Source organism: Aptenodytes patagonicus, chromosome 3 (genome assembly GCF_965638725.1).
Source record: "Aptenodytes patagonicus chromosome 3, bAptPat1.pri.cur, whole genome shotgun sequence".
NCBI lineage: Eukaryota > Metazoa > Chordata > Aves > Sphenisciformes > Spheniscidae > Aptenodytes > Aptenodytes patagonicus.
In genome coordinates, this window is record NC_134951.1 from 118,213,270 (window position 1) to 118,241,041 (window position 27,772).

The 27,772-nt window shown below is 42.9% G+C and overlaps 2 protein-coding genes across 3 annotated transcripts; one reads left to right on the plus strand and one right to left on the minus strand.

The window, feature by feature from the left end:
• Window positions 1–1,716: 1,716 nt before the first annotated feature.
• Window positions 1,717–7,158, minus strand: MORN2 (MORN repeat containing 2). Its single transcript, XM_076335339.1, is given in 7 exon segments — window positions 1,717–1,777; window positions 1,779–1,813; window positions 4,073–4,214; window positions 5,348–5,414; window positions 5,417–5,452; window positions 6,880–6,993; window positions 7,152–7,158. Coding segments are annotated over 7 exon segments (462 nt in total).
• Window positions 7,159–7,233: 75 nt separating this feature from the next.
• On the plus strand, window positions 7,234–27,571 carry DHX57 (DExH-box helicase 57). Of its 2 annotated transcripts, none has more exons than XM_076334889.1 (24): window positions 7,234–7,269; window positions 8,761–8,968; window positions 9,658–9,810; window positions 10,093–10,263; window positions 11,013–11,824; window positions 13,212–13,405; window positions 13,545–13,666; window positions 13,962–14,157; window positions 14,904–15,028; window positions 16,193–16,326; window positions 17,012–17,066; window positions 17,836–18,038; window positions 19,072–19,188; window positions 19,532–19,628; window positions 20,949–21,122; window positions 21,394–21,594; window positions 22,424–22,700; window positions 23,862–23,957; window positions 24,057–24,140; window positions 24,274–24,411; window positions 25,237–25,311; window positions 25,767–25,901; window positions 26,930–27,130; window positions 27,250–27,571. In XM_076334889.1, the coding sequence occupies exons 2-24, from the start codon at window positions 8,766–8,768 to the stop codon at window positions 27,391–27,393; spliced, it is 4,107 nt and encodes a 1,368-aa protein (XP_076191004.1). In that variant the 5' UTR covers window positions 7,234–7,269; window positions 8,761–8,765; the 3' UTR covers window positions 27,394–27,571. The 2 variants fall into 2 exon arrangements, with proteins under 2 accessions (XP_076191004.1, XP_076191005.1); XM_076334890.1 differs by having other exon boundaries at window positions 7,262–7,283.
• The last annotated feature ends 201 nt before the right edge of the window (window positions 27,572–27,772 follow it).

Consider the following 27,772-nt stretch of genomic DNA (forward strand, 5'->3'; position numbering starts at 1 on the left):
CTCCGAAGGGCATCAAGAAAGCTTGGGGAGAATGCAGGTAACCCAAGGCCAGGGGTGTTAGGAAAAGGTTTGAGCCAGTCCAGTGAGTTACTCCGAAGCATGAGAGCAGGGAGACATAAAGGAGGAGGAACAGTAACAAAAGGCAGACTAATTTCTCCCTGAAAGACAAAGAGCTGCTTCAAAGATACCGTTCAGGCAGAAAACCTGAAATGTAAAACCGCACAGCCTAATTCAGTATAATTGCTGTGCAGCACAGATAAATGTGGTGATGTGGAGTCCTAGCAAAGGAGCTGAAAGGACAGGCTCATAGGTTAACAGAAGCTCTGTGGAAGATGCTGCTACCTTTGAAGTCAGGGACTAGGAACAGATGACACTGTATTTCTTTTTTGGAGTTGGCTATTTCAGGAGCAAAACACAACAAAATTGAACAAAATAAAATGATAATTCTGAAGGAGTTTGCTGGAAAGTGCATTTTTGGTGGGTCAAAGATATCTGTGAGTTCCACAAACAGCTCAAGCTAGGAAAGATTTTTTTTTTTTTTTTAATAAATAAAAAGAAAAACATTTAGCTTCACGAATCTATGAACAAAACATTTCAAATAAATAGAGATTTTCCTACAGGCAGCTTTAAGAAAAAAGGCTGAAAGGCATTATATTGCCAAATGATCCATGAGCTGCTTTTGTTTCAGATGGCCCAGTATGTTTCAGTCTGCCGATAATGTGCTGTTTTTTCATTTTGCTAACAAATCACAGGGCCCAAGATTTTTCCAAATCCTGGCAAAATGAGATGAGTATTTGAAGGCACATCTGGAGGAACAGCATTTGTACATTTTGTCTGCAAATGGAGGCAAGGACAGGTATTTACTAAAACTCCATTAAATATCTGGCAAGCAAAGACTCGACACACATTTTTTCCTGACAGCACTGGTATGTTGTGGTTTGGGTTTTTTTTAACTAGAAAGCAGTTTTTCTGCTTTGTAAAGCAAAGTATTTAGATTCATAGTGCAGAGACCTTTGATGACCAAACACAAACAAAAATAGAAATAGATTTTTCATTGCATTAGACTTTCTGATGGGACAGTGGCAATGATCAGTCTCCCCTGCGTGCTCTCCCATCTACTTCCCTTTCCAGAGAAAAGCAGCTTTAGTGCGCGGCAGAGGTCTGTCCTTGAGCAGCCTGGTACCAGAGCCTGGGGCTTATGGGCTTGACCTGTGAGGAGTTAACTACTATGTTACAGCTGCACTTGCTCTCTGCCCTGACCCCACTATGCAACACCTGGCTTAGGGTAAACGTGATCGGATGAGCACTGCGTTTGCAAAAGGTTCTGTGGGTGGTGAGGTTTGTTTTCTAGTGAAAGTTACTAAAGTTGGGTGTAAATAGGCTTCCTTTGTTGATGACAGGTTTTTTGGAAACTCAGGGAGAAAGACATTCCTAGGGCAAGTTAAAATAAAAAAAAGAATTCTAGCCATCAACTGCTTCACTTATAAATTCACCCTATCCAACTTCATTTCTTTAAGGTTTTCACTTAGGAGACTTCAGCTGATCAGTCTGAAAAGAAAAATAACAATTTTATTTACTATAGACACGCATCCTCAGGGGTTATTTTTAATAAATACATGAAGAAATCAATGCCTGTTGAAAACTGGTCACAGCTGTGGAGCCCAGAATGCAGTCAGAGAGCTGTCTTTAACCCGTGCTACTGTCTGTGCCAAATAGCTACATTTTCAACTTCTGCTTTAGTCCCACTGCTGCCGAGCCATGAAATGTGCCACTCCACTCCGTTTTCATCTATAAAGTCGCCTTCACCTTCCATCTTGTAATGACATAAATCCAGCCTGTTGAGAATGCAATCAGTACGTGGCAGCACGGTGATGTGTGCACTACCCAGATAAGCAAATTGCCAGGAATCACAACCTTCCCAGTGTAGTGTAAGTACCTGCCTTAACTTTCTCCCACATTGTAGCCTGTAAAAGTTTTGACCTACAAAGCACGCAGGTTAGACAGCCAAGGAGCATACTCCTTTCTTTGCAAAACTGTATTCGTACTAATGTCATCCCAGCATGTAGCCCCTACAGGAAAAACTTCATAGTCCCAGTCATGATTTGAAGTTACCAGGGATTAAATCCTATGAAGTTTATCCTGACTTTCATTAGGGGCATCTTAAAGATGTCTAAGTGTATGCAGCCAGTTACTGTGTGATCTTCTTGCTGTAAAAATCCATCCTCTCTTACCCTTTCCCCATCCTGCTACGTGCTGTTACGACAAAGTGCAAGGATTTACAGCCTCCTGCGGGAAAAAAAAAAGTAACTGTCACATGAATTCAGTCCTCGTAAACCACATACTTCTGCTGATCTTTGAAAGCTGTGATCAAGCTCATCATTATAGCTGAAAACTGCTATAAAGAAGAAATGTCTATGCATCAGCATCCCTTGCAAATAAGGGGAGAATAACTTTTAAAATCAATTACTGGAGATTTGTTTCCCTTAAAAAATGAAGCCGCCTAGCAGTCACAGCAAGTTTCTATGGTGCTGCCTATTTATGGTCTCTCATGAAAGCTGCAGTGATCTGGTGAACTGACACCTGTCTCGTGTGAGTAGGTGGAAACTAGCAATCCTGAAACTTGGCAAAAATAGCCTGCATTGGGCTGTCAGGGAGTGGCACGTATTAACAGTCACAAATCAGTGTCAAAAAGGAGAAGTCTTAATTCCCTGATGAAAACAGCAGCAGCCGGCAAAGATTGGACATCTGCTGTCAAGGGTGTATCTACATCAGCATTTTATTTAGTTGAAATCACAAGTTCAAATCAGAACCAGCTGGTTTTCTCTACAGATCAGCTACTAGTGACAAGCACTGTGCTGGCCCCTTTGCGATGGGCTGTATTTTCAGAAGAGAGTAGAGGCATCACCCTAAGATTTTTGAGAGAAAATGGCTGTAGAGCTACATTTGTCATCTACTGCTGAATGCCCTCACTGAAGTGATGAGTACTCACAGGTTTAGACTTCATGCAGAATTCACATCTGTCATTTAATATGACAGCAAAAGACAGAAGATCTGTAGCAGATTTTAACATGCCACTGTAATAGAGGCATAACTTAACTCAATCTGTTCTAAAGCATTGAAATAAATGTCTTTAATTTTTCCCCAAACATTTGAGTTCATTATATAGGTTCCCATTTTGTATCCAGGTACATTCTGTAACACATATTTTACTTGGTGTCTGATCATTTAAAAATAGAATTGGTCATCATTCTAGTACTATTGTGGCTATTATTTTTGGTCAGCAGGGCAAGACAGAGGTTTTTTTTTCCTGATGAAAGACCATGTATTAACAAACATACATTTTAGATTTATTTCAGATACTGGACGGGGGAGGGAAAAATTAAACCTAAATCAAACCTAGCAAATTTGACAGAGAAGTCATTTAAGGAGAATAAACGTGAATGTTCTCATGTCATTTTTTATGGTTAATTTTCTCATTAAATCTGCTTTGTGGATTTTGAAGTGGGTATCAGCTTCTTGTTTTAGGAAAAGATGGTATCTTAGAAATTCAAAACACACACCCTTATTCAAAAGAAATGAACTTAGCTGATGTTTATATGAGTGGCACTAAAATATTTTATTCCGAGTGATGAAACTAAACCTCGACATTTCCCATCTCTCTGAAATTTGTACTTTACCTCAAAAAATAAGTAAACACAAACTTTGCAAACTATCAGCGCAAATCGGTGCTGTATTTCTGCATGCATCTGTAGGCAGACAGCTTGAAACAACAGCTCTGAAAGGGGTCTGAACTGTTCTGTTTCTCTGAACTCTGCCTGAGCCCAGAGACCTGGTAACAAAAAGTGGACGGGTGGAATAACCATCTTGAAAACCTCTGACTGGGAATGAATCACAGACTTTTGACTGATCTTATGAAAAGGATACAACTGGGATCAGCAATCTCAGATACCCAGTGCAAGTTTCACTGGTAGCAAAAGAAACCTACTCCCATGCTGGGTGAATTTTATTTGGACTTTAGAACTTATGAAATCAAAACTAACAGAAAAGACTACACGGCTCTTCCACTTCAAACATACTTGTTTTCATTGAATGGTCCAATGTACTTTGCTCCATTTGGAAATGTGTAGGTTCCAGCCCCATGAAACATGCTGTCTTTGAACTTGCCTTCATAAACTGGCCCAGAAGGATGTTCTAGCCTTCCAGTACCATTCAGTACGATTCATCTGCATTTAATGAGAGATGAAGGATAAAGAAAATGGTTAATGTTTATGCTTACAGTATTATTTCCTTTCATTACAATATCCTTTTAGATTGCTGCCTTTTAGTCTGCTATCATATTCAGATATGATAATGGAGAGGAAAGTGACTATTCTTTCAGATTTAGACAGGTTCCTGCTTCTACAAGGATTTCAGGTAAGAGCTTACAAGTGTTTGGCCAGCCACAGTGTCCAATAAACCCCTCCTCTGCTGGTAGTCTCACAGGATCTTAACAATCTATGCAACACAGAACTGCTGTCCCCAGCCCTGCAAATAACTCATCTACCCTGACAGCCTGAGGGGTTAATTAAATTTTCCGGAATTTCTTTCTGTGGATCAAGGCAGAGCAAGTCTTTCATTTGTTCAGCCTAGGCCACTAAGCCATGCCTGGGGATTTAAATCTGTGCTGTAAAGCACTTCTGTACCATAATCTTAATTCTTATCATTGCACCAATATTTTTGTAAGAGACTGAAAAAAGGCCAGACTAGATCTAATAAAGCCACAAGATGCTGTTTCCTAATTGCAGACCCTTCTTTGTCTCGTTCCAAGGGCTGTCTCCTCTTGTCCAGCATCAACAAAATAAGCCATTTTCCTATACTTACTAATTCATTCCTGAGGAACTCAGTAACCAAGGGCAGCCAAACAATGGTGTATCTGTCGACGGTCAGAGCTCCCCTCTTTCATTGCAGGATGTGTGTGTGTGGCATATATACACGTGCAGGAGGGCCATGCCTAGCCCACTACGTGTGCACAGCCTGCTCATGCAGGGCTTTCACAGTGGCTGTGCCGTGCTGGGCACCACTGGCGCCACACTGCCCGGGTGTTTCACCAGGGCCTGACTGCCAGCAATGACTGGTGCGTTTGCGGGAGCCTCAGGAGGCAGCAGGACATCTGGAAGACCCCAAGTGTCTCAAGTCTTCAGACTGGGCTGTGACAAGATTCTCAGGTGGAAGAAGAGCCTGCAGCATTTGTCTGATCCTTCTCAGGTTATGACTTTCCTTTCTGTGTCTTTTTAAGGGTGGATATAGTGAGACATGCTCCATTCCAAATCCAGAGAAAGTTTAAAATGAAGGAATACTTAAAATTACCTTGTCATTTTTCCAGCTGCCGACATACGTAGTTCTGTTGGCACCGGTGTGGACTCCATGACCGTTCCCTTGAGCATACCCTCAGGTGTCCTTTTGCACTCCCCCTCTAGAAAACGAGTGGTGGAAGACAGGTATTTTCACTTCAAGACAGAGAGCATCTGAGAGGCAAAAACCTATGAGATCGTGCAATGCATTTCTTCTGTTGCACAGAGCCATTTCTCCCAGAGCTGATTCTCCATCTCCTGTGGACAGACTGCTCACAGAGATGGGCCCTTGGAGCACGCATGCCCTGCTGGAGCAGGCGCCTTTGGGTGCCATGCACAGAGTGCGAGCCAGCAGCAGTCCCGTTACCCATTCTTCCACCACCACTTAGCCCCACTGTGGGGGTGGTGGGGAGCTGGCGTGGAGCAGAGCAGACCCCAGTGGACCATCAGGGCAGTGGCTGTGGCTGTCTGCAGGAGGATCCTGAGGAAACACCCCCATAGCAGCTTCTGTGTGTCTGTGGGGGGTTCATACACAGCCAAAGCAGTGTGTTACTTGGGTAATAGTCCATTTTTGCTGGTAAAATTTTTTCCTTTAAACTCCAACCTGGCACAGGTTGCCCGGAGGGGTTGTGGAGTCTCTGTCCATGGAGATACTCAAGACCCGATGGGATGGGGTCCAGGGCAGCCATCGTGGGTGATTGTCATGGTTTAACCCCAGTCAGCAACCAAGCACCACACAGCCGATCGCTCACACACAGCCACCCCCTAGTGGGACGGGGGAGAGAATCGGAAGAGTAAAAGTGAGAAAACTCATGGGTTGAGATAAGAACAGTTTAATACTTGAAATAATAATAATAATAATAATAATAATAATAATAATAATAATAATAATAATAAAACTATATAATAATAATAATAATAGTAGTAGTAGTAGTAGTAGTAGTAGTAGTAATGGAAAGTAAAACAACGAGAGAGAGCGAGAGAGAGGAACAAAACCGGGGGGGAGGGGAGGGAACAAGTGATCGCTCACTACCCGCCGACTGATGCCCAGCCCATCCCCAAGCAGTGGCCGTGGCCCCCCGGCCAGCTGTCCCCAGTTTATGTACTGAGCATCACATCACATGGTATGGAATGTCCCTTTGGGCAGTTTGGGTCAGCTGTCCTGGCTGTGCCCCCTCCCAGCTCTTGTGTGCCTCCTCGCTGGCAGAGTATGGGAAGCTGAAAAGTCCTTGACTTAGTATAAACACTGCTTAGCGACAACTAAAACATCGGTGTGTTAGCACATTATTCTCATCCTAAATCCAAAACACAGCACTGTACCAGCTACTAGGAAGAAAATTAACTCTGTCCCAGCCGAAACCAGGACAGTGACCCTGTGTGTGCAGGGGACCGGGGATCTCCAGAGGGGCCTCCTCACCTCAGCTGTGCAGCTTTGGGGTCACTTGTCACTTATGGAACCCTCACCCTGAAACTGGTATAGATTTCCTCCGTTTTAATCCCATACACTCAGTTTTGCAAAAGGAATTAGCACCTACCAAGATTTTCTTACTACACTTGTCTTTATTTGGGAATATGAAAGGCACTTTAAAAACCGCAGCATCTGTTGAGAAAGGAACAACCAGTGTCACTGTTACAACTGTTGGCTGAAATTCAAATACATATGTATACACACAAATATATATTCAAATACACAGAAGCTTGAAACCGCACATAATTGTCAGTGCGCTGCTTGAGTGTGCGATTCTTTATAGGGTAGCCCTCAGTCCTGTCCGCGGGGCACCGTGTGAGGGGAGCGGGGCGGCCGGGGGGAGAAAGTGTTACCGTCCATGGTTGCCAGGCGGAAGTGTCCGCGGTTGCTAGGGAGGCCGGCGGCCCGGAAGGGGAAGACGGGCGCTTCCGGGTCAGGGGACGCTGCGCCGGGCCGGTGCGGAGCGGAGAGGTGGGAGCGCAGAGGTGGGAGCGCGGGGGGGAGGAGGCATGGGCGTCCCCCGGGGTGTGGAGGGGGGCGGTGAAGTCCCCGGGAGGCTGTAATGGCGCCGTGGAGAACGGGGGTGGAGAGGAAGGGGGTGCGCGGGGGGGCCGTGAAGGAGGCTGAGGGGAGGTGGGTGGGCGGGCAGGGGATGGGGTCCCGGGAACATGGGCGGGAGGAGGGGACGGGGTCCCTGCGGTGAGGGAGGGGCAAGGCCAGGAGAGGAGGTTTGGGGATCCCCGGGTGTGGGGTGCTGGTGATCGGGCACCCCTAGGAGGTGTGCGAGGCGTGGGGCGCGGGGAGGTGCTGGAGGATTCGGCAGGGAAGCGACCCAGGGGAGCGGAGCTGTTCTGTACCGGGGGCTCCGTGCTGTGTGTTGAGAGGAAGGAGACTGAGACTCCGTGTGACAGCGTCCTCGGGGACGGCTGCAAGTGTCTATGTCCGGCTGCCGTGCTCACCCCCTTAGCCTCCCTCACTTATGCCAGGCTGCTGTGAGCGGGGTCTGTTAAATCCTGTCCAGTCCTGGTGGAGCTCCGGTGGGGAGAACTGCCACAAAAAGGGAACTTTGCTTCTTTCCGAGCCCCAAACTGTTGCCGCTCTACAAGCCCTCCTTTGGGCTGTTACTCGTGCATGGCCGCATCAGTTCTTGTCCTGGCTCTGGAGGTGCTAGTGCAAAGATCCAGGTAATAAGCTCCTGCCAGACTGTCCACAGCTGCTCACCTGTCCCTGCAATAGCTTTCCATTTGCAGGAGCATGGTGCTGGGCCATTCTGTCATTGACAACAACTGCTTAATACTAACGGGGCTTGTTGTGTCAGAGCTGGTGAAGATCCTGCTGTGAGAAGGAGAGGAGGGCTTCTGTTTTCCAAGACAGGTCCCTAATCACTCCCCTGCCCAGGCTCCACAGAGTGCTCAGCCATCTGGGCAGCTCCTTGCAGAAGGGAATGGGTCAGGAGCAGATTAATGTGGAAACAAACTGTATCTTTGGCTTCAGCTCCCCTTCGACCTTTTACGCGCAGCCCTGCAAAGTCCCGAGTTGAAAAGTGGCAGGGCACAGCACAGGCTGCTTTCTGCTGTGACAGTTCCCCTGAAGGTTTGTCCTTCGGGCTCCCATGTCCAACAAAATTCCATCATAGTGGCAGAACTGGAGGTCCTAGGCTAGGCAGCACTGCTGGTAGGCTTATCCTTTTGCCAGAGATCCTGCAGTTTTTGGTTGAACAGCTGTGAGGAATATTACATTTATTTTCTAAAACCGCAGAACTTGTTAAACAGTGTTCTAGAAGAATGTGCTTTGCTTCAGGTGCACACAAATACACCAATGTGCAGATAATTAACTGTGGTTTGAGAGGGTATCTTCTCTTGTCACATGGAAAAACAAATAATGTAATGTGTGCCCAGACATTTGCAATGTGCTAAATCATCTTCATAACTAAGGGCTATTTTTTTTCCCTTCCTCATCAAGAGAACATGAGTTCAGCAGGGAGGAAAAGAGGAAAGCTCAACAAAGGAGGAGGAAGAGGGAGAGGAGGCAGTGGAAGAGGAGGAGGAAGAGGAGGCAGCAGTGGCCATTCAAACAAGTCTCAACTTGGTGGAAATAGGAAATGTTCAACCAAAATTTGGGACGATGGGGATGATTTTTGTCTCTTCGAGGAACCAAGGCTGGAATCCAGGTCTTTCTGTTAATTTAGGGGTGGGGGGGTTGGCATAGAGATGTTTGGGATACTTTGGGGCTGGTTTTTGGACATCTTTGAATATACAGAAGAGTGAAGGGGTGATGAAGTTGTTTCAGTATGAAGCAGTTTTTACATGTCTTTTTTGATTAACATTTTTAACATTTTATAGCTAGGAAAGTTTTGGGTTGTTTTTTTTTTTAAAGAGCAGAACCTCTGATTTTCTTCTTTGATCATAAAGTAATTTCAGAATGTCTTTGATCAGAAAACACTAATAAACACAGGATATTCATTGTTGTGTATTACAAAGCAGAAGCTGGGCCATGGAAAATAAGCAATTTAGAATTAATTTAGTATCCTGACCAATGTATTCTGACCAATCTAGCTTAGAAATAAGTGGTTGTCCTGTAGTCTGAGAACAGCTTTACCTAGCAAAGTGTTTTTTAAATCACTTTGGGTTTGACATAGGATAAAATACATATATGCATGTGTGTGTGCACGCAGATATAGACACACACATCCTGGTCATGTAAGAATGAACGCAACTGAATAATCCTTAGGTGATAGACTCGTCTTGTTTTGGTTTTCCTGTTTTGAATTACAGGGTTAGGTCCTAACACATCTCAATTCAGTCAAGATCATTTGAGCCAGGCAAATAAGTCATTGTTATGTTCTATTTTAATTTTTAGATCAAATGCCCCTGCCAGAAGAGGAGGGCAAACGAAGCAGAGACCTGAAGCGAGAATGCCTCTGCAGACCATACACATGACATCAGAGAATCAGAGAAGAGTGAAAGAACTTCTTCAAGAGCTTCAAGGGCAGGAGCTGGCTCCTGAATCAGAGTTAGTTTAAACAGAGGCACTACTTCTAGCTCCTCTAGATGAGCATGCTTTAACAGGCACACTGTTAGAAATGAAAACAGTATTCTTTTTTCCCTTAACTTTTAATTTGATCTCAAATCCTGTGGTTTTGAGTCTGCTTTGTTCTTCTACAATATTAACTCTGGGAAAGCGGTAGCAGAATCCTCCATTTACATGGAGGATTTAAAACTGCAGAGGCAGAGTTTTGTGTCTACTCAACAGTATAATTTTGTTTCATTTTCATTTGATAACTCTTTTTATCAGAGTAGCTGGTTCTGTTGAAGACGATGATGAACCTGATTACCTTGATGATGAACAGTGCTGGTCAACAGATCAGGAAGTTTCTGACGTAATACCAAGGTCGTCTGCTGAGCCAGCTGAGCACAGAATTGTGGAAAGTGAAGTGTCTTCATTTGCTGTGCACAAACTCTCCAGGTGATGCTTTTCAGTGAATAATATGTATCCTGAAGAGGTAAATCACTAGTCTCGATACTGTAAGCCCTCAGTGCTTGGACTTCCCCTTGACTCTAGGGAAGTTCTATGGGCAGAACTGATGAGTTTGCATCTCCTACAAATTTAATCCTCAACTAGATGAATTTAAAATAATGGTTTTATGAAAATAAATCACTCCAGCCTTTTTTCAGTGAAGTTTTCAGTTCTTTCTCCAAGACAATGAAACAGATATTGGGGAAACTCGGGGAGCATTGCTGTTATATGCATGTTTCTTCTAGGTAGGTAATGTTTCAAAACCTTGTAAGTGTTCTTCATCCATTTTGCTCAGATATGAGCATTTACTAACTATTTTTGCTTTGTTTGAGAGTGTTTTATATGTGAGAGGACTCAGCTTTTTCTGAAGAGTTTAATTTATATAGTTCAACTGGGAAATCTAATCCTGTAACTATTATGTGCTACATTCTGAAGTGTGAGATAGTTGCCACATAAACTAATTTGTCACCTTATAAACAACAGACTAGCATTGACAGACACCAAATTACTGCCTGCCACTGTCATTTAAAATAGCATAAATATTTTGGTGTGGGTTTTTTTCCCCCAATAGTAGTAATAGTATCTCGTGCCATACATGCTTCCTTCCTGTAAGCCTAATCAAACACATCTGTGGTTATTTTGCTTCATACAAGTCTCTGTCACTCACTTTTTGCCATGTTGTCTCTGTTTTGTTGCAGGTATGGTTTTGACAGTGAGTGTTGTAGGAGAGTACTGAGATCCTGCAATGGTAATATTGGAGCATCATTGGAGTATTTGCTATTGCAGTGCTTTACCGAAAGATATGGAGAGAAGATGCAGGTTTCTGCAACAGCTGCTGAAGCCAGTCAAGAAGAATGTTTAGAACAGAGACAAGAAGAGGCTTTTGCCCTCCGGTCAATCTATGGAGAAAAATTTGTAGAAAGAATTCAAAACCGTGTTTGGACTTTTAGTTTGGAATTGGAGTACCTAGAAAACAGGCTCAGCAAATCTAAACAAAAGGGTGGTTGTACTAGGGACACAGCAAAGCAGGCTTCAAAGGAAATATGTAAATTTTATCTCCAAGGAGGCTGCAGGTTTGGTTCAAAATGCAGATTTGGACATGAATTCCCTCCAAACCACCCACTGAAACCAGCCAGGAACTCTGTAGATGATGCTCATCTCAGACCTAACAGTGATGGTCCTGTATATGAACTTGAAGTAAGATTTCCTGAAGAAAACAAGTATCCACTCCAGGCACCTCTTGTGGCATTTTATTCCACCAACGAGAATCTACCTCTTGCTTGTCGTTTACACATTGCTGAATTCCTCTTTGGAAAGGCCTTGATAGCTGCAGAGTCTAATGAACCAGTGGTGTATACCTTAGTGACTTGCTTACAAGATGAATCTGAAATAAGCGAGTTACTTAAAAATACTTACCACAAGTACAGTGTTCCTCCTATGACCCTGCTGGCAACACCTTCGGTAAAGCTGCAGACAGAGAGTACATCTGGTTCAAATCGAATGTCCGAAGGTACACCAAATTTCCCTCTATGGTTTTTGGGCTAAGAACAGTCAAAAAGATTTTTAAAAAAAAAAAGAGAGAAGGCAGAGAGCCCAATTCAGGCACCTGTTCCAAATCTATTTCTGGAGATTAAGGTCATGTGGTGAGCCAGATCCGTAATCTGTGCCTCAGGAAGTCCCTTCCATAGTAAAGCTGCAACAGAGAGATTTTCTGCTAGCAAGAACTGAGTTAAAGGCACACAGAGCTAATGAGTTTGGGCTGGCAGAGTGAACGATGCCTATTCCCCCACAATCAATGAAAAGCCATTGAGAGATGTGGTGTGAGCTCACTAAAATTGACCAGAGAAGCGTGCTTGGAAGGGTACTTAAATTACTTAAAATTACCAACCCCTCCTCAAAATTAATTTTGTAAATGTGGATTTAAGGCTAAGTAAATGTTGCAAGCGGCTCTAGAATGTTGTTCAAGGCATCATCCCTTTTTTTGCATGCAAGTGCAACTAGGTTGATTTCACAGGCGGAGAGTTGGGACTGTGTCACGGCAGGGTGACAGCAACTCCATGGCGTAGATGACCTTCAAGCTCTCAATTCCAAAACTGTTTTATCTAAGACAAACTTTCTTGAAGAAAGTTTTCAAGAACAACTGCATCACGTTTTAGAGCACCTAAATAGTGACAGCCTATTTTTTTGTTACAGTAAAACAAATTATTCCGTTTTTTTAACAGCTCCACAGACAGAGAGCTGTGTTCCAGAAATTGAAATCAGAGATTCCAAATAATCTTCCTTATGTTATACAATCTTCCTTATGTTATAAAATACCTTGTTTAGATAAACGTAGCCTTAAAACTTTCAAGGGCTGGCTTACTGTCTGAGCAAATCCCACTTCAATTGATAGGCAGTACGCACCAAAGTACCTGGTCCAGTTTCAGCCGTGGTTTAAAAGTACTTGGCAGTGGCTTAACACTTAATGTTACAGTGTAATTTTAATTAATTTAAGCTGGTGCTGCCACCACAGTCTTGTGCCCCATAGAAGTGGTCATGTGGTGAATTGGAGAGGTGAGCTGAGACACATGAAAAACATTCGGGAAGGCAAACCAGTTACCAGTCTGGTTCACCATGTGGCCACCCAGACCATGGTGTTGCAGAGCACAGCTGGTGCAGGGGTAGTGACAAGTGGGTTGGAGCTGGAGAAGTTGTGGTTTGTTTGATGGGGTGAGGGGAGGTTTGCTGGTAGTTTGGAACTAAATGCATGTCAAAAACAGTCCTGCAGACCCTAAGCTCCAGTCTAACAAGGTTCTTTATTGAGAATGCTCCTGGAATATGTGTCTCTCTTCTGCAGCACTGATGAGGTCCTGTTCCTTAGTAACAAGAATACCTAACTGTACATTCTCTGTCTCAAGCCTCAACAGTGTCAGAACCTCAGGAAGAAGAGGAGGTGGCAGAAGAGGAGGAGGAAGATGAGCCTGAACAAGTTGTTGTGGAGAATGAGAGTTATGTGAACCTCAAGAAAAAGCTTTCCAAAAAGTATGATGTGCAGGCAAAGTCTCTGTATAACGAAAATGTTAAAATCTGCACGCAATTTCGGCTGAAAAAGGTATAATGTACAGAACAGAATATCTGTTTTCATGCTTACTTTAGAGAAATAAATATTTAAGCCACAGGCTGCTGTTTCAAATGGTTCTGTTCCACCCAGTGGTGTTCTTACTGCCATGCTGTCTGTTTTTGTGTATCAGTCTTCTAGGCGCTTCCAGTCCATGTTGTATGAAAGACAGAAGCTCCCTGCATGGCAAGAGAGGGAAACCATTCTTGATTTGCTGAAGAGCCACCAAGTACTTGTTGTGAGCGGTATGACGGGGTAAGAGTCTGATTGCACATACAGACTTCATCAAAGTATACTTTGATATACAAAGATACTGTGTATCAAAGTATACACAGAAGAATGTGAAATATGTATCCATGTCCTGAAAATGTTAGGGTCGTGGTCCATCTGTGACCAGTGACAGCAGTCCTAGGTGAACTTCATGTGAAGGATGACACTAGTGAAAAAAAGCAAATTTCAAGTGGAATGCAGTCATCTTAATTTACATGGATGGAAGGTGTTGGGTTTGTGAAGGCTTTTTTTTTAAGTAATCCCTGATTTTGTTGTGCAGATGTGGGAAAACCACTCAGATTCCTCAGTTTATTTTGGATGCTTCATTGCAAGGATCTCCAAGCGGAGTTGCAAACATCATCTGCACTCAGCCTCGCAGGATCTCTGCCATTTCTGTGGCTGAACGTGTAGCCAAAGAAAGAACAGAAAGGATTGGACTCACTGTTGGATATCAGATCCGTCTAGAAAGTGTAAAGGTATATATGCTTCGCTTGTTGGTTTTCGTTTAGTTCTATTAAAATGTGCTTAGTGCTTCTCTAGCATACAGAATCTCTGCCCTATATCTGGCATATAGTGAGATAAGCAAGTCTGTATCATCTATATTTTATATTATATTATGAAATATATTCTATATTTTATTTCATCTCAAGTTGCACAGTCCACTTTACAGAATGAGAGTGCAGTACTATGTCTTGTATTGCGGTTTTGCTTTCTGTTGAGACAGGTGAAGGGGTCTGAGAGTATGAGTATGCTTCTGTCCTCTGGAAGGCTACTGATTTCATTTCCGCTTGTCTCCATTTCCATTTGTCTCCCAAGTGGAGCCAGAAATGGGGGTTGAATTCAAACCGCTGTCTCGGAAGTAAATTTTGTCTACGTTGCAGCTGATTGCTTTTTCCAAGAACTATGTTACAAAAGAGATTCACTAAATCTTTCTAGGGACAGAGATCTGAATTGTTTATCACAAAGCAACTTCCACAGGAAAAACAGTTCAGATTTTTTGTTTACCCCTTATAGTTAGCAATGCCCCTTGGTAAGAAGCAGATGGTCTTAAGTTTTAATCAAGAAAGAAAAGCTTTCAGCTCGTCTCCAGCAGGGATTGCTTGTTCCCTTTCTGTCAAACTTGGCACTCAGCTGAAACCGAATGCTTTACAGCAACACATATTCTCTTTGCACTATGTTAAGTTGCACAAAGTCAACTGAATGCTTTGTCTTACCATTCAAGTCCTCAGCTACCAGACTCTTGTACTGCACTACTGGTGTTCTGTTGAGAAGGCTGGAAGGAGATCTGACTTTGCAGGGAATCACACATGTTATTGTTGATGAAGTTCACGAAAGAACAGAAGAAAGGTAAATAATCTCTTATCCCATAAGCAAAATGAAGAAACATAGTCAAAAGGATAAAGGTGACTAAGGTGCAAGTAACTGAAGTCAGACTTGTTGATCCTGTGGCAGTAATGTGGGATGGTGGAAGGAGTCTGGTTTTAGGTTCTTGTCTTTGGGCGGTAGGAAGTTGTGTTGCAGCAGCTTGCAAAGAAAGCACGTCTCTTAAATTTTTATGCCTCCGATCTGCCATCACATTGCAGATGTGTTGAAAAGAGGTTTTGGATGGGGCTGGAGGGTTAAGTAACTTTTTAACCACAGTTGTCTCGTTCTTATTCTTCCCTTGTTTCAGCTTTTACCAAATACCCTAATTCTTCACATGCCCTTTTGGGAATTATTTCTCCTGATGCAGGCTTCAGTAGAGCACCTGCAAGGGACAAGTGCTCATGTTTTCTTCCAGTCTATAGATTTTACGAGTTCTGGAGAGTCTCATCCTACCTGTTCCAGCCTCCTGCAGTTTTACCCCACTTACCTGCTGATGCCAGGCAAAAGATAACGTCTGTCAGTATGTCTGTAAACTAAATGGCAAGGATTCTTTTCTTTGATGTTTTCCTTGTGAAACACTGTAAATCAGTGGGTTTCCAGGAGACTTTGTGACCTGTTATTCTACAGCTCAGATTATATTTTAGCCTTATAAAAGGGATTGTATCTCTCAAGGATTCTTCTTCCTTCTCATCTAAAATCACTTCAAGCCAGTCTTCTAGGCATGCCACAAAAGCTATAAATATGTAGGGAAGAATACAGTAAGCAGGGAAAAGTGAGTAAGTTTGAATAACTCTTCCAGTAAGCAAAAAGGACTCATCTGTTACTTTGAGTTAATTCGTTATCTAATGTTCTTGTGTTGGCATTAATGTAATTAATTTATAAGGTAGGTAGAGCTTTTTATTGCTTAAATGAATTTGCCAAGTAATCCTGACACTCTAATAAGGGACAACCAAAAAGTAAGCAGATTGCCTTCCATTAATTTACTGTGTTATTAGCGTCCAGCCATTCTGAGAAGCTCATGCTTCTGAGGTGGTATTGCTGTGCTATTGAAAACACCAGGAAGGTACACAGAATGGGGAGGAAAAAAAGAGACTCTGAAAGTTAACGCTGAAGAAATTCAAATGTCTTTTTGCTTGTCTTCTTCAGTGACTTCTTGCTGCTGGTTTTGAAGGATATAATGGTTCAGAGGCCAGACCTGCGCATTATACTAATGAGTGCCACCTTGAATGCAGAACTTTTTTCTCAATACTTTCACTCCTGTCCAATTATTAACATACCAGGTGAAAACCATTCATTTTTATTATCTTGTCACATTCATTGTTTTAGGGGGTTGTTTTCAGTATTTCTGCTTGCGAAGTGTTTCTCAATTCAAGTGCAAGGGGCTAATTTGCAAAGTGGCGAGATGAGGATTTATACGAGAACTATGATTCCAAGGGCTTAGAACGAAAGACCAAAGAGATTTAGGAGAGAGAAGACTTGGAAATGGAGCCTTTTTTGTGCTGTCTCTGGACCAGGAGAATTTCCTTCTGCAAAAGACAAAAATGACATGGTGTGCATGACATGGTTCCCTGAGCTAGTGTCACCACAGCTGAAGACTTTTCTCTATCCTTGTGAAAAAGAAGCAGTGAGAGGATCAGGCTGGATGTGTACACATTTAGCCAAATGTGCCTTTTAAATTGCTAAGTTATTACATGGAGCATGACAGAAACACGTAACCTCATGGATATGTTCCCGTAAGTGTATCAGCCCTTCTCTGATTGTGTAAGTGCGTGTTACCAAACCATGCTTGGAAAACATCCACTGTTTATCCTAGACAGAAATTGTGTTGAAGAGTGCAGTATAGACGAGAGCTGTGAAGCCAGTGTATGACATAATAACCTGTGTGAAATAATAACCATCTTATGTCTTTTTCCTCTTTTCTGCATGTTATGTGGCGTGTAGATTTATTCTCATGTTTCCTTTTAGGTCGAACATTTCCTGTGGATCAGTTTTTTCTGGAAGATGTGATTGCAATGACAAGGTATGAAATTGCCAAACATTCTCAGATGTATTTGGCCTTTGAGGTTGCACTATTGACCTTGAGACTGCAGTAGTTCTGTGCATAAATTTAAAAATTAAATCCTCTCAAATCTCCCCCATCACCTTGGAGTCTTGGAGTTCTACTAAAGCACTGACTTTAAACCATACTTCTTATACTGCAGTGGGGTCTAGGATCTCATGCCAAAACAAGTCTTTCTGCATTAGATACCACATAAGTACTCAAGAAAAGGTGAGCTTTGCCGTGAAGAGTTTGTCAGTGCTTGTGCTTTACTTGTTTCAGTGCTGGTTAGACATTGGCAAGCAAAAGAAATTTGAAGGTAGATTTCAGCACTGAAGGCGAAAAATGCAGGATACCAAACAATTCCTTTTTGTAAGCCCTACCTTGCAGCTCAGGTACTAGATTCCTGTTACCATTTGTAGTTACTGGAGAGTCACAGCAGCTCAGATATTCCAGATAGTAAATTGATCAGTTATTGTAAATTACTTGCAGATTATTGCTCTGAGCTGCCCATTTAGCTGTCAAGATCAAGTTTGCAGTCCTAGTCTTTCGCATCACAGCTTTTAAAAGACTAACATCCCAGTATGGAAGGACACCTTGACCTTGATACTGTCTATGGTTTTGCAACCCACATATATAAAGTTCCTCTCAGATTTATAAATAAATACTTTTGATAGCCTATCTCTGTAGCTAATTATTAGGAGACTGTTAGGCTTCTTTCCATGCCACTAAATGTTCTTCTGCTGTTTAGGTATGTTTTAGAGGACAGTAGTCCCTACAGGCGCAAGACAAAGCAAGAAAACAAACAGAATGGAAGACACAAAAGAACTGCTTTTGAAGAAGTAGAGGAGGACCTGAGACGTGCTGGCCTTCTGGAAGGCACTGACACAGTTGTCAGAGATTCAGACCCAGACCAAAAATTAACTCTGAAGCAGCTCCTTACACGATATAAAGGTGAGCTCCTTCTTAAATCTAATAAATTGGCATATAATATTTGGTAGCCAACATGGTATGTTAGCATATAATATTGTATGTTGAATGCATGTATATAATTCAGAGTTTTGTACTTGTGAAGTTAAGCAGGTCACTACTTCTAGGAGAGATCAGAAACCTCCTGCCAGCTTAAAAAAAAAAAAAAAGAGAACCCATTGTTCTCTTAAACTAGAACAAACATCTTGCCTGAAAACAGGCTGAAAACAGCATCTGCAAATGAACAGTTTTCAGCTACTATCTGTTTCCATCCCTTTTCAGACGCCTTGATAATTCCACTTTCTTCTCTGTATCTGTTCTTGCTGAAGCAGCTTTACTTAAAAGCACAGCATGTATCTGCCCACTTCAGCATGATGAGCCTTCCTTGAGAAATTCAGTCACTCTGTGAATGGCTTAATAAGAGAGGCAGACCTTTCCATGAACTTCCCACTCTGTCATCATCAAAATCCTCCTTGTGCTTAGTCCTGGAGAGTTCCTCCCTGCACACCCTTATGGTGAGCTCCACAGTGGTATTGAGTGAGAGCCATTGCTTAAAAGCTTCGCATTGCTGCTAGACAGTTACTGTCTCAGAAGAGTAAGGGAATCTGGGTGTCTTTTTGAGTTGGTGTAAGAAACATTGGAAGGTAGGAGAGAGAGCTTGAGAAGGTAGTCCTGGAGGTATCTGTAAGTGGCTATATGAAGGCTTTCGGCTGCTCTTACCAAATAGTATGTGCACATGTCATTCTGCTAGTAGATGAATCCTTGTCTAGGCTGTGCACAGGGCAGGTGTGAGCCCCAGTAAGGCGTGAGAAAGGAAGGGAGGAGCTGAAACAGAGGAAAGCATAGAAGGGGGAATGCGATGCATTGAGTCACTTACGGAGCTACCTCTGTCTGGTCTAAGCCAGATGCTGTTTAAACCGAGGTGTAGTTGGTTGTGCAGCCACACTGGTTCAATGCATCCAGCAGATGTTTTTTACAAGAGATGGGCTTACTGTGTGTTTTATTTCTTTTTCCCCAGGGGTTAACAAGACCGTGTTGAAAACATTGTCTGTCATGGACTTGGACAAAGTTAATCTGGAATTAATTGAAGCCTTGCTGGAGTGGATAGTTGCTGGCAGACATTCATACCCCCCAGGTAATTTCATTGTCCTTGAGAGATAACCAAAAGTAGATTCATGGAGGCTGTGCGCTTATAGACAGCCCAAAGCTAATATTTTGCAGGCAGAGTTTCTGAAGTTACTGACTATTTTTGAAAAAAATAAAGTTCTAGCTGAGTAACAAAGCCCCTGATATACATGGGATGGGGAAGGTGAGAGAATTGTCTACTTTGGAAAATCTTTGGTGAGGGACTGTTGCAGCCTGTGGGGTTTTTGTACAATAATTGCAAAACAGAGCTGGAGTTTTGACTTGGGCCTTCTGCACATTGATAAAATTTCTGTTGAGTGATTTTTATTTTTTTTTTAAATCTATGTATATAGGTGCTGTGTTGGTATTTTTGCCTGGTCTAGCAGAAATCAAGATGCTTTATGAGCAGCTCCAGTCTAATGCTCTTTTTAATAACAGGCACAGCAAGAGGTAAGGCAGAAAAGCTCCAAAACTATTGGTCTTTACCCATAAATAAAGAGTAGCTTCCTGCACAAAGCCTGCCCTTATCCAGGGATAAGTAAAGGTTATTAAATGTGTGAGACAGCTTGTGATATGAAGGTCTTGACTCCAGTCAGGATAATTCCTTTTCTACTATCTTATTGGCTTGCTCTTTTTGTTTTTTCTCCTCAACTCAGGAAGGTTAGTTGTTGAAGTTCTCAGAGACCCTAGTGATGAGTGTTCTCCATTTTGTGCTCTGCATGATCCAGTGGACTGTTGAAAACTTCACTTCGGCCCTTGTTCTGTTTCAGAATGTTTGCTGAGACACATTCAGTTGTGGTTGCATTTGGCCTTAGATTGTTACATGGAGATGTAATTGGATCTCCTTGACTAAACAGTTTTTACACAGATGTCCATGGCAAGGTTAGCTGGAGTGATTTCTTCCAGTCTGGCATTATAAATGGCAGATTCTACACTTTTCAGAAGAGGCAGAATTTTTGCTCAACTCTGTTCTGAGACCTGTCCCTTCTGTAAACTTCTCCACCTTCCCTTAGAACATGTATCAGAAATAGTGTGGCCAGCGGGACTAGGGAAGCGATTGTCCCTTTGTACTCAGCACTGGTAAGACCGCACCTCAAACACTGTGTTCAGTTTTGGGCCCCTCACTACAAGAAAGACATTGAGGTGCTGGAGCATGTCCAAAGAAGAGCAACAAAGCTGGTGAAGGGTCTAGAGAACAAGTCTTATGAGGAGTGGCTGAGGGAACTGAAGTTGTTTGATCTGGAGAAAAGGAGGCTCAGGGAGACCTTATTGCTCTCTACAACTACCTGAAAGGAGGTTGTAGCAAGGTGGGTGTCAGTCTCTTCTGCTAAGTAACAAGTGATAGAACAAGAGGAAATGGCCTCAAGTTGCGCCAGGGGAGGTTTAGATTGGACATGAGGAAAAATTTCTTCACTGAAAGGGTTATCAAGCACTGGAACAGGCTGCCCAAGGAAGTGGTTGAGTCACCATCCCTGGAGGTAAAGACGTGTAGACATGGTGCTTAGGGACATGGTTTAGTGGTGGACTTGGGAGTTAACACTTGGGTTAACGGTTGGACTCGATGATCTTAAGGGTCTTTTCCAACCTAAATGATTCTATGATTCTGTGTCTTAAAGGTGATATGGCAGAGAGGTTTGCTGGTTTTATATTGCTTTGAATGGCTGTGGGCAGTGTCTAGTACTACTGAGGCAAAAGTGTGTACAGGCAGATTGTTCCCAAGAGGGAAAAGGCTGGAGATGCACTGAGCATGCTGTCATATTGTCCTTCCAGGTGTGTTGTTTATCCGCTTCATTCTTCACTGTCTAGTGAAGAACAGCAGTCTGTGTTCCTCAGGCCTCCTGCAGGAGTTATCAAAATCATCATCTCTACAAACATTGCAGAAACATCTGTCACCATTGATGATGTGGTCTATGTGATTGATTCTGGAAAAATGAAAGAGAAAAGGTACTGGGATTCATTCTTCGGGGCTTTGTGATCTGGGAAGCTGCTCTATGCCTTGAGCTGCATACTTTAGCTTTCCAAAGAGCTGGGAAAAACTTGAAGGAACTTGATCTGCAGAAAGCTGCTGCAAGGTGGAGGAAGCCAGTCTAGACTCAGATCCAACTGCAGGGGTGGGAATTGTGTCCATACAGAAGTTGGCAGCATCTGTCTGCTTGACCTCCAGCCTGTTCACTCTGCACTCGTGAATATAAGCCTGTTTCTTGCTCTCCTGTAGATACGACCCAAGCAAAGGAATGGAAAGTCTGGAAGACACATTTGTGTCCAAGGCCAATGCTCTGCAAAGGAAAGGGCGAGCAGGCCGTGTAGCCTCAGGCGTCTGCTTTCATCTTTTCAGTAGCCATCACTATAGCCATCAGCTTACAAAACAGCAGTTACCAGAAATACAAAGAGTGCCCTTGGAGCAGCTTTGTCTAAGGTGAGCTGTTGTTCCTGTATTGCCTGAAAAAGTCAGCATGCAGAATGTCCTTCCTCCACTGCAGGGAGCACCTGGAATGCCGTTACCGAGGTGTTTAGTTTGCTCAGTGTTTTCTCACATTGTGAAACCAAGAAACTTGTTCTGGAGATCTAAGGCTCTGTTGGTTGGTTGCTTTGATCCTACTATCACATAGCCTCTGCATCCAGAGCCTCCCCTAATCGCACCCTCCACCAATTCTCCCTGTCCTTCTTCACATTCCTTAGCTCTCATCTGATCCTAGGAAAAAGATATGTCTCTCAGATCTCTCATCACTGGAGAAGACAGTTGCATTGCTGTACTCCAGACCCACAGTAGATGTTTGTCTCTTTACGCTGTAAACTCTCCTGCGATGTTTCTGTGCAGCATAGTGCAGTAAAGCCACAACCTGGATCAAGCACCACCATCACGCAAATGCTAAATGAAGAGGCCCTCCTATCCCTGCTGCACACTGTGCACCCCTTTGTACAAAAAGGAAACGGAACAACACAAAATTATTTTTTTACAGTAAAAACTTCATTTTAAACCCTAGTGCGCTAAATAGGAATCTGTTCTTACGGACTCTGTGAGGTTGGATGATGTACACTGCCCCCCACCTATTATTTCACATTGCTTCCTGACTTGAAATACATGTTACAGGCCCTCTTCTAGGGTGCATGTTCTTAGAAGCATATTTTCTGTTGGTTTTTTGTTTTGTTTTTATAAAAGCTTGCTTTTTTGTCCTGTGTATGGAGCTAAGCTGCTTTTTCTTCTATCTTTCTTTTTTATTTTTTATTTTTTTTCCCTCCTTAAGAATTAAGATTCTGGAGATGTTTTCTGCACAGAGTCTTCACTCTGTCTTATCACGACTAATTGAGCCCCCTAGAACTGAGTCTTTGCGAGCATCAAAGCTGCGACTACAAGACTTGGGAGCATTAACTCCAGATGAAAAGCTCACCCCTTTGGGATATCACTTGGCTTCTCTGCCTGTTGATGTCAGGATTGGCAAGCTAATGCTGTTTGGCACCATCTTCCGCTGCCTGGATCCTGCACTAACTATAGCAGCCAGCCTGGCCTTTAAGTCACCTTTTGTAAGTATTCTTAACCGTGTATCCTGCTTTGAAAGCAGTATGTTTTCATGCAGCAGCAAAACACTGTTGTAACTTGCAGCATTTGTATTTTAATTCTCCTTTTTAGCCTACATTGTTTATATGTTAACGCAGTGCTCATTAAAAAAGTCCAGTTATAAGCAGAAGACCAAAACCACACAGCAGCAACAAGGATGTTATTTATATTATGAGTGAACAGTAGAAACAGAGTGGATATTAGTTTTAATTTGAACTAAGAAGTACAGTCAGTCCATTTTGTCCAAATTTGGTGTAAAAATTGAAAATGGATGGTAATATAAGAAGCAGTTAGAAATAATTACGAAACAGTGCTAATGAAGTTGACATGTCTGAGCTTTGAATGCAGAGTTCAGTTTGGATCTCAGTTTGTGTGTTCACTTTCACTTTGGCTTTTTGAATCAGCTGCTGTACTTACAGCTGCTCTTACTGTTGTTAATCTTCTACTGCAATGTACAAACTTGCACGAAAAGTCAAACTTTCTTGAAGTTTTGATTGCTACCATTAGTAGTGCAAATAGTTTGTATTGAAGATAGTTGTGAAAGAATTGGAAATAGATTTTTCTAGTTATTTAATTGCATATTGTTTTCCATATGCTTATTGGGCATCTTCTACAGCATTTTGACTTCAAGTGCTATAAGTTTCTATATGCTGATATAGAGTAACTATATAATTCAGCTTTTTGAACATCCTGAGTTACTAACACCTCCTTTCTTTCTCAGTCCCAAGTGGATTTTAGACTTGCTGTGCTCTTCTCTATAATAGGCATTTTCATTTGAGCTTCAGTTCCATTAACTTGCTAAGATTTGTCACATGGTGTTTTTCATGGATCTCGGCATTCTGCAGCTGCAGAGAGGTCTGCCCAAAATGAAGTATTTTCTGTGAGCTGGTCAATCACAAATTTACTTTTGGATCTCTTGTGGTTAGATAGGACAATGGGCTTAGGTGCTCTGCTGTTGACTAGGCATTTTTGAATGCCTCATATTTTCTGTTATCCATGGAGAAAATTTGCATTCCGACCTGTGAGCTGCTGTGAAAATACCAAAGATTATGTGCCATGCAGCTCTCACAATGGCTTGTCTAAGTTGTGAGGGGAAGAACACGCTTAATCTGTTACTGCCTGTCTAGGTGTCACCATGGGATAAAAGGGAAGAAGCAAACAAAAAGAAGTTGGAGTTTGCAGTAGGAAACAGTGACTACCTGGCTCTTCTCCAGGCCTATAAGGTGAGCTAAAAATCAGTAGCCTCTCTCAGGGGTTTGTGATGTGCTTGAAATTCAAGCTGAAGTATTTTATTAAAGGTTTCCTCCCGTCCTCTCAATTAGGGATGGCGTTTGAGTATTAAAGAGGGCTCTCAGGCAAGCTACAACTACTGCAGGGAGAACTTTCTGTCAGGAAGAGTTCTTCAGGTAAGTCAGCTTTTGTGGCCTTGCACAGGGACTGGTTGAGACACTGGCAAAGTCCTAGTGACAAAAATAAGCAATTGGTGAAGACTCTCCTCACTCTGTGTGGCACCCATCCCAGCCCTTTGTCTGTTTGTAGGAAATTGCCAGTCTGAAACGGCAATTCACAGAACTGCTTTCTGACATCGGGTTTGTGAAGGAGGGATTAAGAGCCAGGGACATTGAGAAGAAGTGGTCCCAAGGAGGTGATGGCGTATTGGATGCCACAGGAGAAGAGGTAATTCACAGCATTTCAGTGCTCCAAAACAATGCTGCAGTTTTTCATTTGACCTGGGTGCCAGGTGGGCTCTAGACTGGCGGGCTTCTTGCCACAGCCCGGCTTTGTAATCTCACACCGGCAACAGTCGCCTCCTACCTGCTCTGTTCTTCCTCCCTGTACATCGTATGTGCTGGTACTAGCCTCGATTGCATGTGGCTTTATGTGCCCAGGAGGAACAGGCCCAGATGTGGAAATGAGCTGAAACCTGCTCCTTTGAGACAGTGAAACACTGCTGACTTGACACGTTAGAAGTCAGCAAGTGGTGGAAAGGCACGGGCCTGACTCATGACCTGGCCTGAGTGTTGGGATTAGTGCCAACCTTATTTTGGGAACAGAATTACATTACAAAGCAGGCAGTGAAATATTTCAGCATTTTGGACAATCTTCAGAAAGTAGTACTTCCAGAGCCAGAGATCTCCTAGGGCTACATGATGAGGTGATAAGGGTTTGGTAGCTGTAGAGTCCCACTGTGCATTGGGACAACTTGTGCTTGCCTTCTCTCGGGGGCAAGACGCTTTGTAGCCAGACAATTGTTAGGGAACAATTAGGTTCAGCACTAACTGCATCAAGACAGTTGGTGGCCAATTTGCTCCATTGATAGTGGGGGGAACACAGCCCAGGTCTACCCTGAGACCTTAGGAGCAGTAACTGGTCCTCCCCTATAAAGCACAGCAGTGCAGCTGTAAAAGTAAACCAGTTTCAGGAATTCAATCATTCCAGAAGCAGGGCTTTACCTTTATAGACTTACCTGTAGAATACCTAATGCATGCATTAATTTCACAGGCAAATTCGAATGCAGAGAACATCAAGCTGATCTCAGCTATGTTGTGTGCTGCGCTGTATCCCAATGTTGTCCAGGTAAAAGAACGCTTTTTCATTTCCTCTTCTCCTGTCTAGCGTATCCACACAGCCTGCTTTCAGTCTGGGCTGATTGTGGCAGCCTTGAGCCTGGCTTAGGTTGCCAAAGCTTGCTGCTTACAGTGTTAGAGCCAGGCAGCTGGGCTCCAGTTTGTATTGCTTGAGAGCGCTGCTGTTCCTACAGGCTGATTTTAGTGTCACACACAAGCCAGCAGCAAATGTTCTTAAGAAGCTACTTTAAATTAAAGCTTTTTAGAAGGTTGAGGTTACAAATAAGAAGTTAGGTTGAGGTTACAATAAGAAGTCAGGGTTAGACAGCACCCGGAGTGTAATTATCTGTCTCTAGTGACTTGACATGTTACTACTTGAGAATTTCTGTTTTTGATAAAATTAAAACATAAGTTAAAGGTTTTCTGGTACAGCAGATTTTTATAACTTTTTATCTTACCATACAGGTGAAAAAGCCAGAGGGCAAATACCAGAAGACCAGTACAGGAGCAGTCAAAATGCAACCAAAAGCAGAAGAGCTGAAGTTTGTTACCAAAAATGATGGTTATGTTCACATTCACCCTTCATCTGTGAATTATCAGGTCAGAATTCTTTTCTTCTGCAAAGCGTGCTCTTTTTTATAAAAGAAATCACCTTTGCTTGAGCAGTTGAGATTACAGTGAGGATCCCTATTGATGTTTAAAAAAAATTCATGATTGAACTGTCCCCTGTTAGAATTGTAAATAATGATGCGTTCCTGAGTTAAGAGTGTCCTCTTGGGCACACAGTTAAACTCCGTCCTCTGGAGTGGAATTAGCAGATGCAGTAACCCCTCAGTTCATGTTTTCTTAAGATGTTTTGGCAAAGCTGCACGCAAAAATGTTGCAGTTGCAGTGCTCCCCTGGCTTCTCCTCAGTATCGACTGAGATTGCATGCACATGCGTAGCACCTTCATACATGTAGATGACTTTTCCCCACCGCCCCTCCCCAGGCTTTGTCTCTTCAGCTGAAATATTATTTATTGGTAAATAATTCAGAGACATACTCTGGCTTGTTTCTTTGTGGGTCCTCAAACTCTGAAGTTAATTTCCCTTCCAGCTTAATAGCTAATACTTAAATAAGAGCTCTTCTCTCTCTGCCATGATGTATGGTAATATTTGTCTCATGAAGTCTCTCTCCATATTTGATGATTCATTGCTTTTCCAGGATATAAATTACTTGCTTTAAAAAAGTGGTTTTTTAATCATTAACCACATATTTGAGTTGTAAAGGCTTTGAACTGTTCATCACTCTTGCTTTGAAAGAGCATAACAAATGCGCACATGAAAATGTCCTTAGCATGAAATGGAGAACTTGGGGCCCTGAGGCAACATTAATGAATTAGCTGATCTCTCACATGCTCACTGCAAAGTGGGAAGGAGCAAGGGATAACTGGCAAAGCTAGTGGCAGCTCTTATGGGACAGAGAGAGTCTGTTAATTATGCAGGTGCATTTTAGGCACATTTGCTGTTCTTTGCAGCCGTAGAAGAGGCAGGGGCGGCCTGTGTGAAGAGGGAGGCAGGCCCGTATTTGCCTGAGCAGGTAGGAAGAGATGTGGTGCTTTAACGAGGATGTTGTGTACGTGTTCCAGACTAGGAACTTTGAGAGCCCCTACCTGGTATATCATGAGAAAATCAAGACCAGCCGCGTGTTCATTCGAGACTGCAGTATGGTGTCAGTGTACCCACTGGTCCTGCTTGGAGGCGGGCAGGTTCACATGCAGCTGCAGAAGGGAGAATTTGTCATTTCTCTTGATGATGGCTGGATACGGTTTGTGGCTGCCTCTCACCAGGTAAGGAAAAGGAGGGATAACCCTGGGAGTGCTGCAGAGCTGTGCTTGTGTTTAGAATGCAGGAGATGATGCGTTTCATGAGCCTTACACTCGCCTCTGTGTTTTACCATGTGTGTTAGGTGGCTGAGCTGGTGAAAGAGCTGCGCTGTGAACTAGACCAGATGCTGCAGGATAAAATCAAGAATCCCAGCATGGATTTATGCATGTGCCCCCGTGGATCTCGGATCATCAGTATGATTGTAAAGCTTGTGACCACGCAGTAATGTGAGAACGGCTTTCTATACAGACTCACTGTTTGCTACTGCCTGAGAACAGACCAAGTAACATCAGTCTCTCTATGTATTTGTTGTCCCAAAACATGGCACTGATCTCTGCAAGACCAAGTTGGCAACTGTACTATTGACAGGTTTTGGGGGGTTCTGGGGTTGGGTGGGGTTTTTTTTTCCCTTTGTTTACAGAGCGCTCACTTGTTGAAAGTAAGGTGGCTTACAGTACACTCTGGAAAATGGCAAATCTCCCAGAAGAATAGAAACCTCCATCTAAGAAAGTGCTTTTTTCATGAGGCTATACACTGGCAATAGTGTCTTCTGGTCACAAAAATGCCTGCTACCTAGCTGCTGCTTGTAATAGTAATGTCTGGAG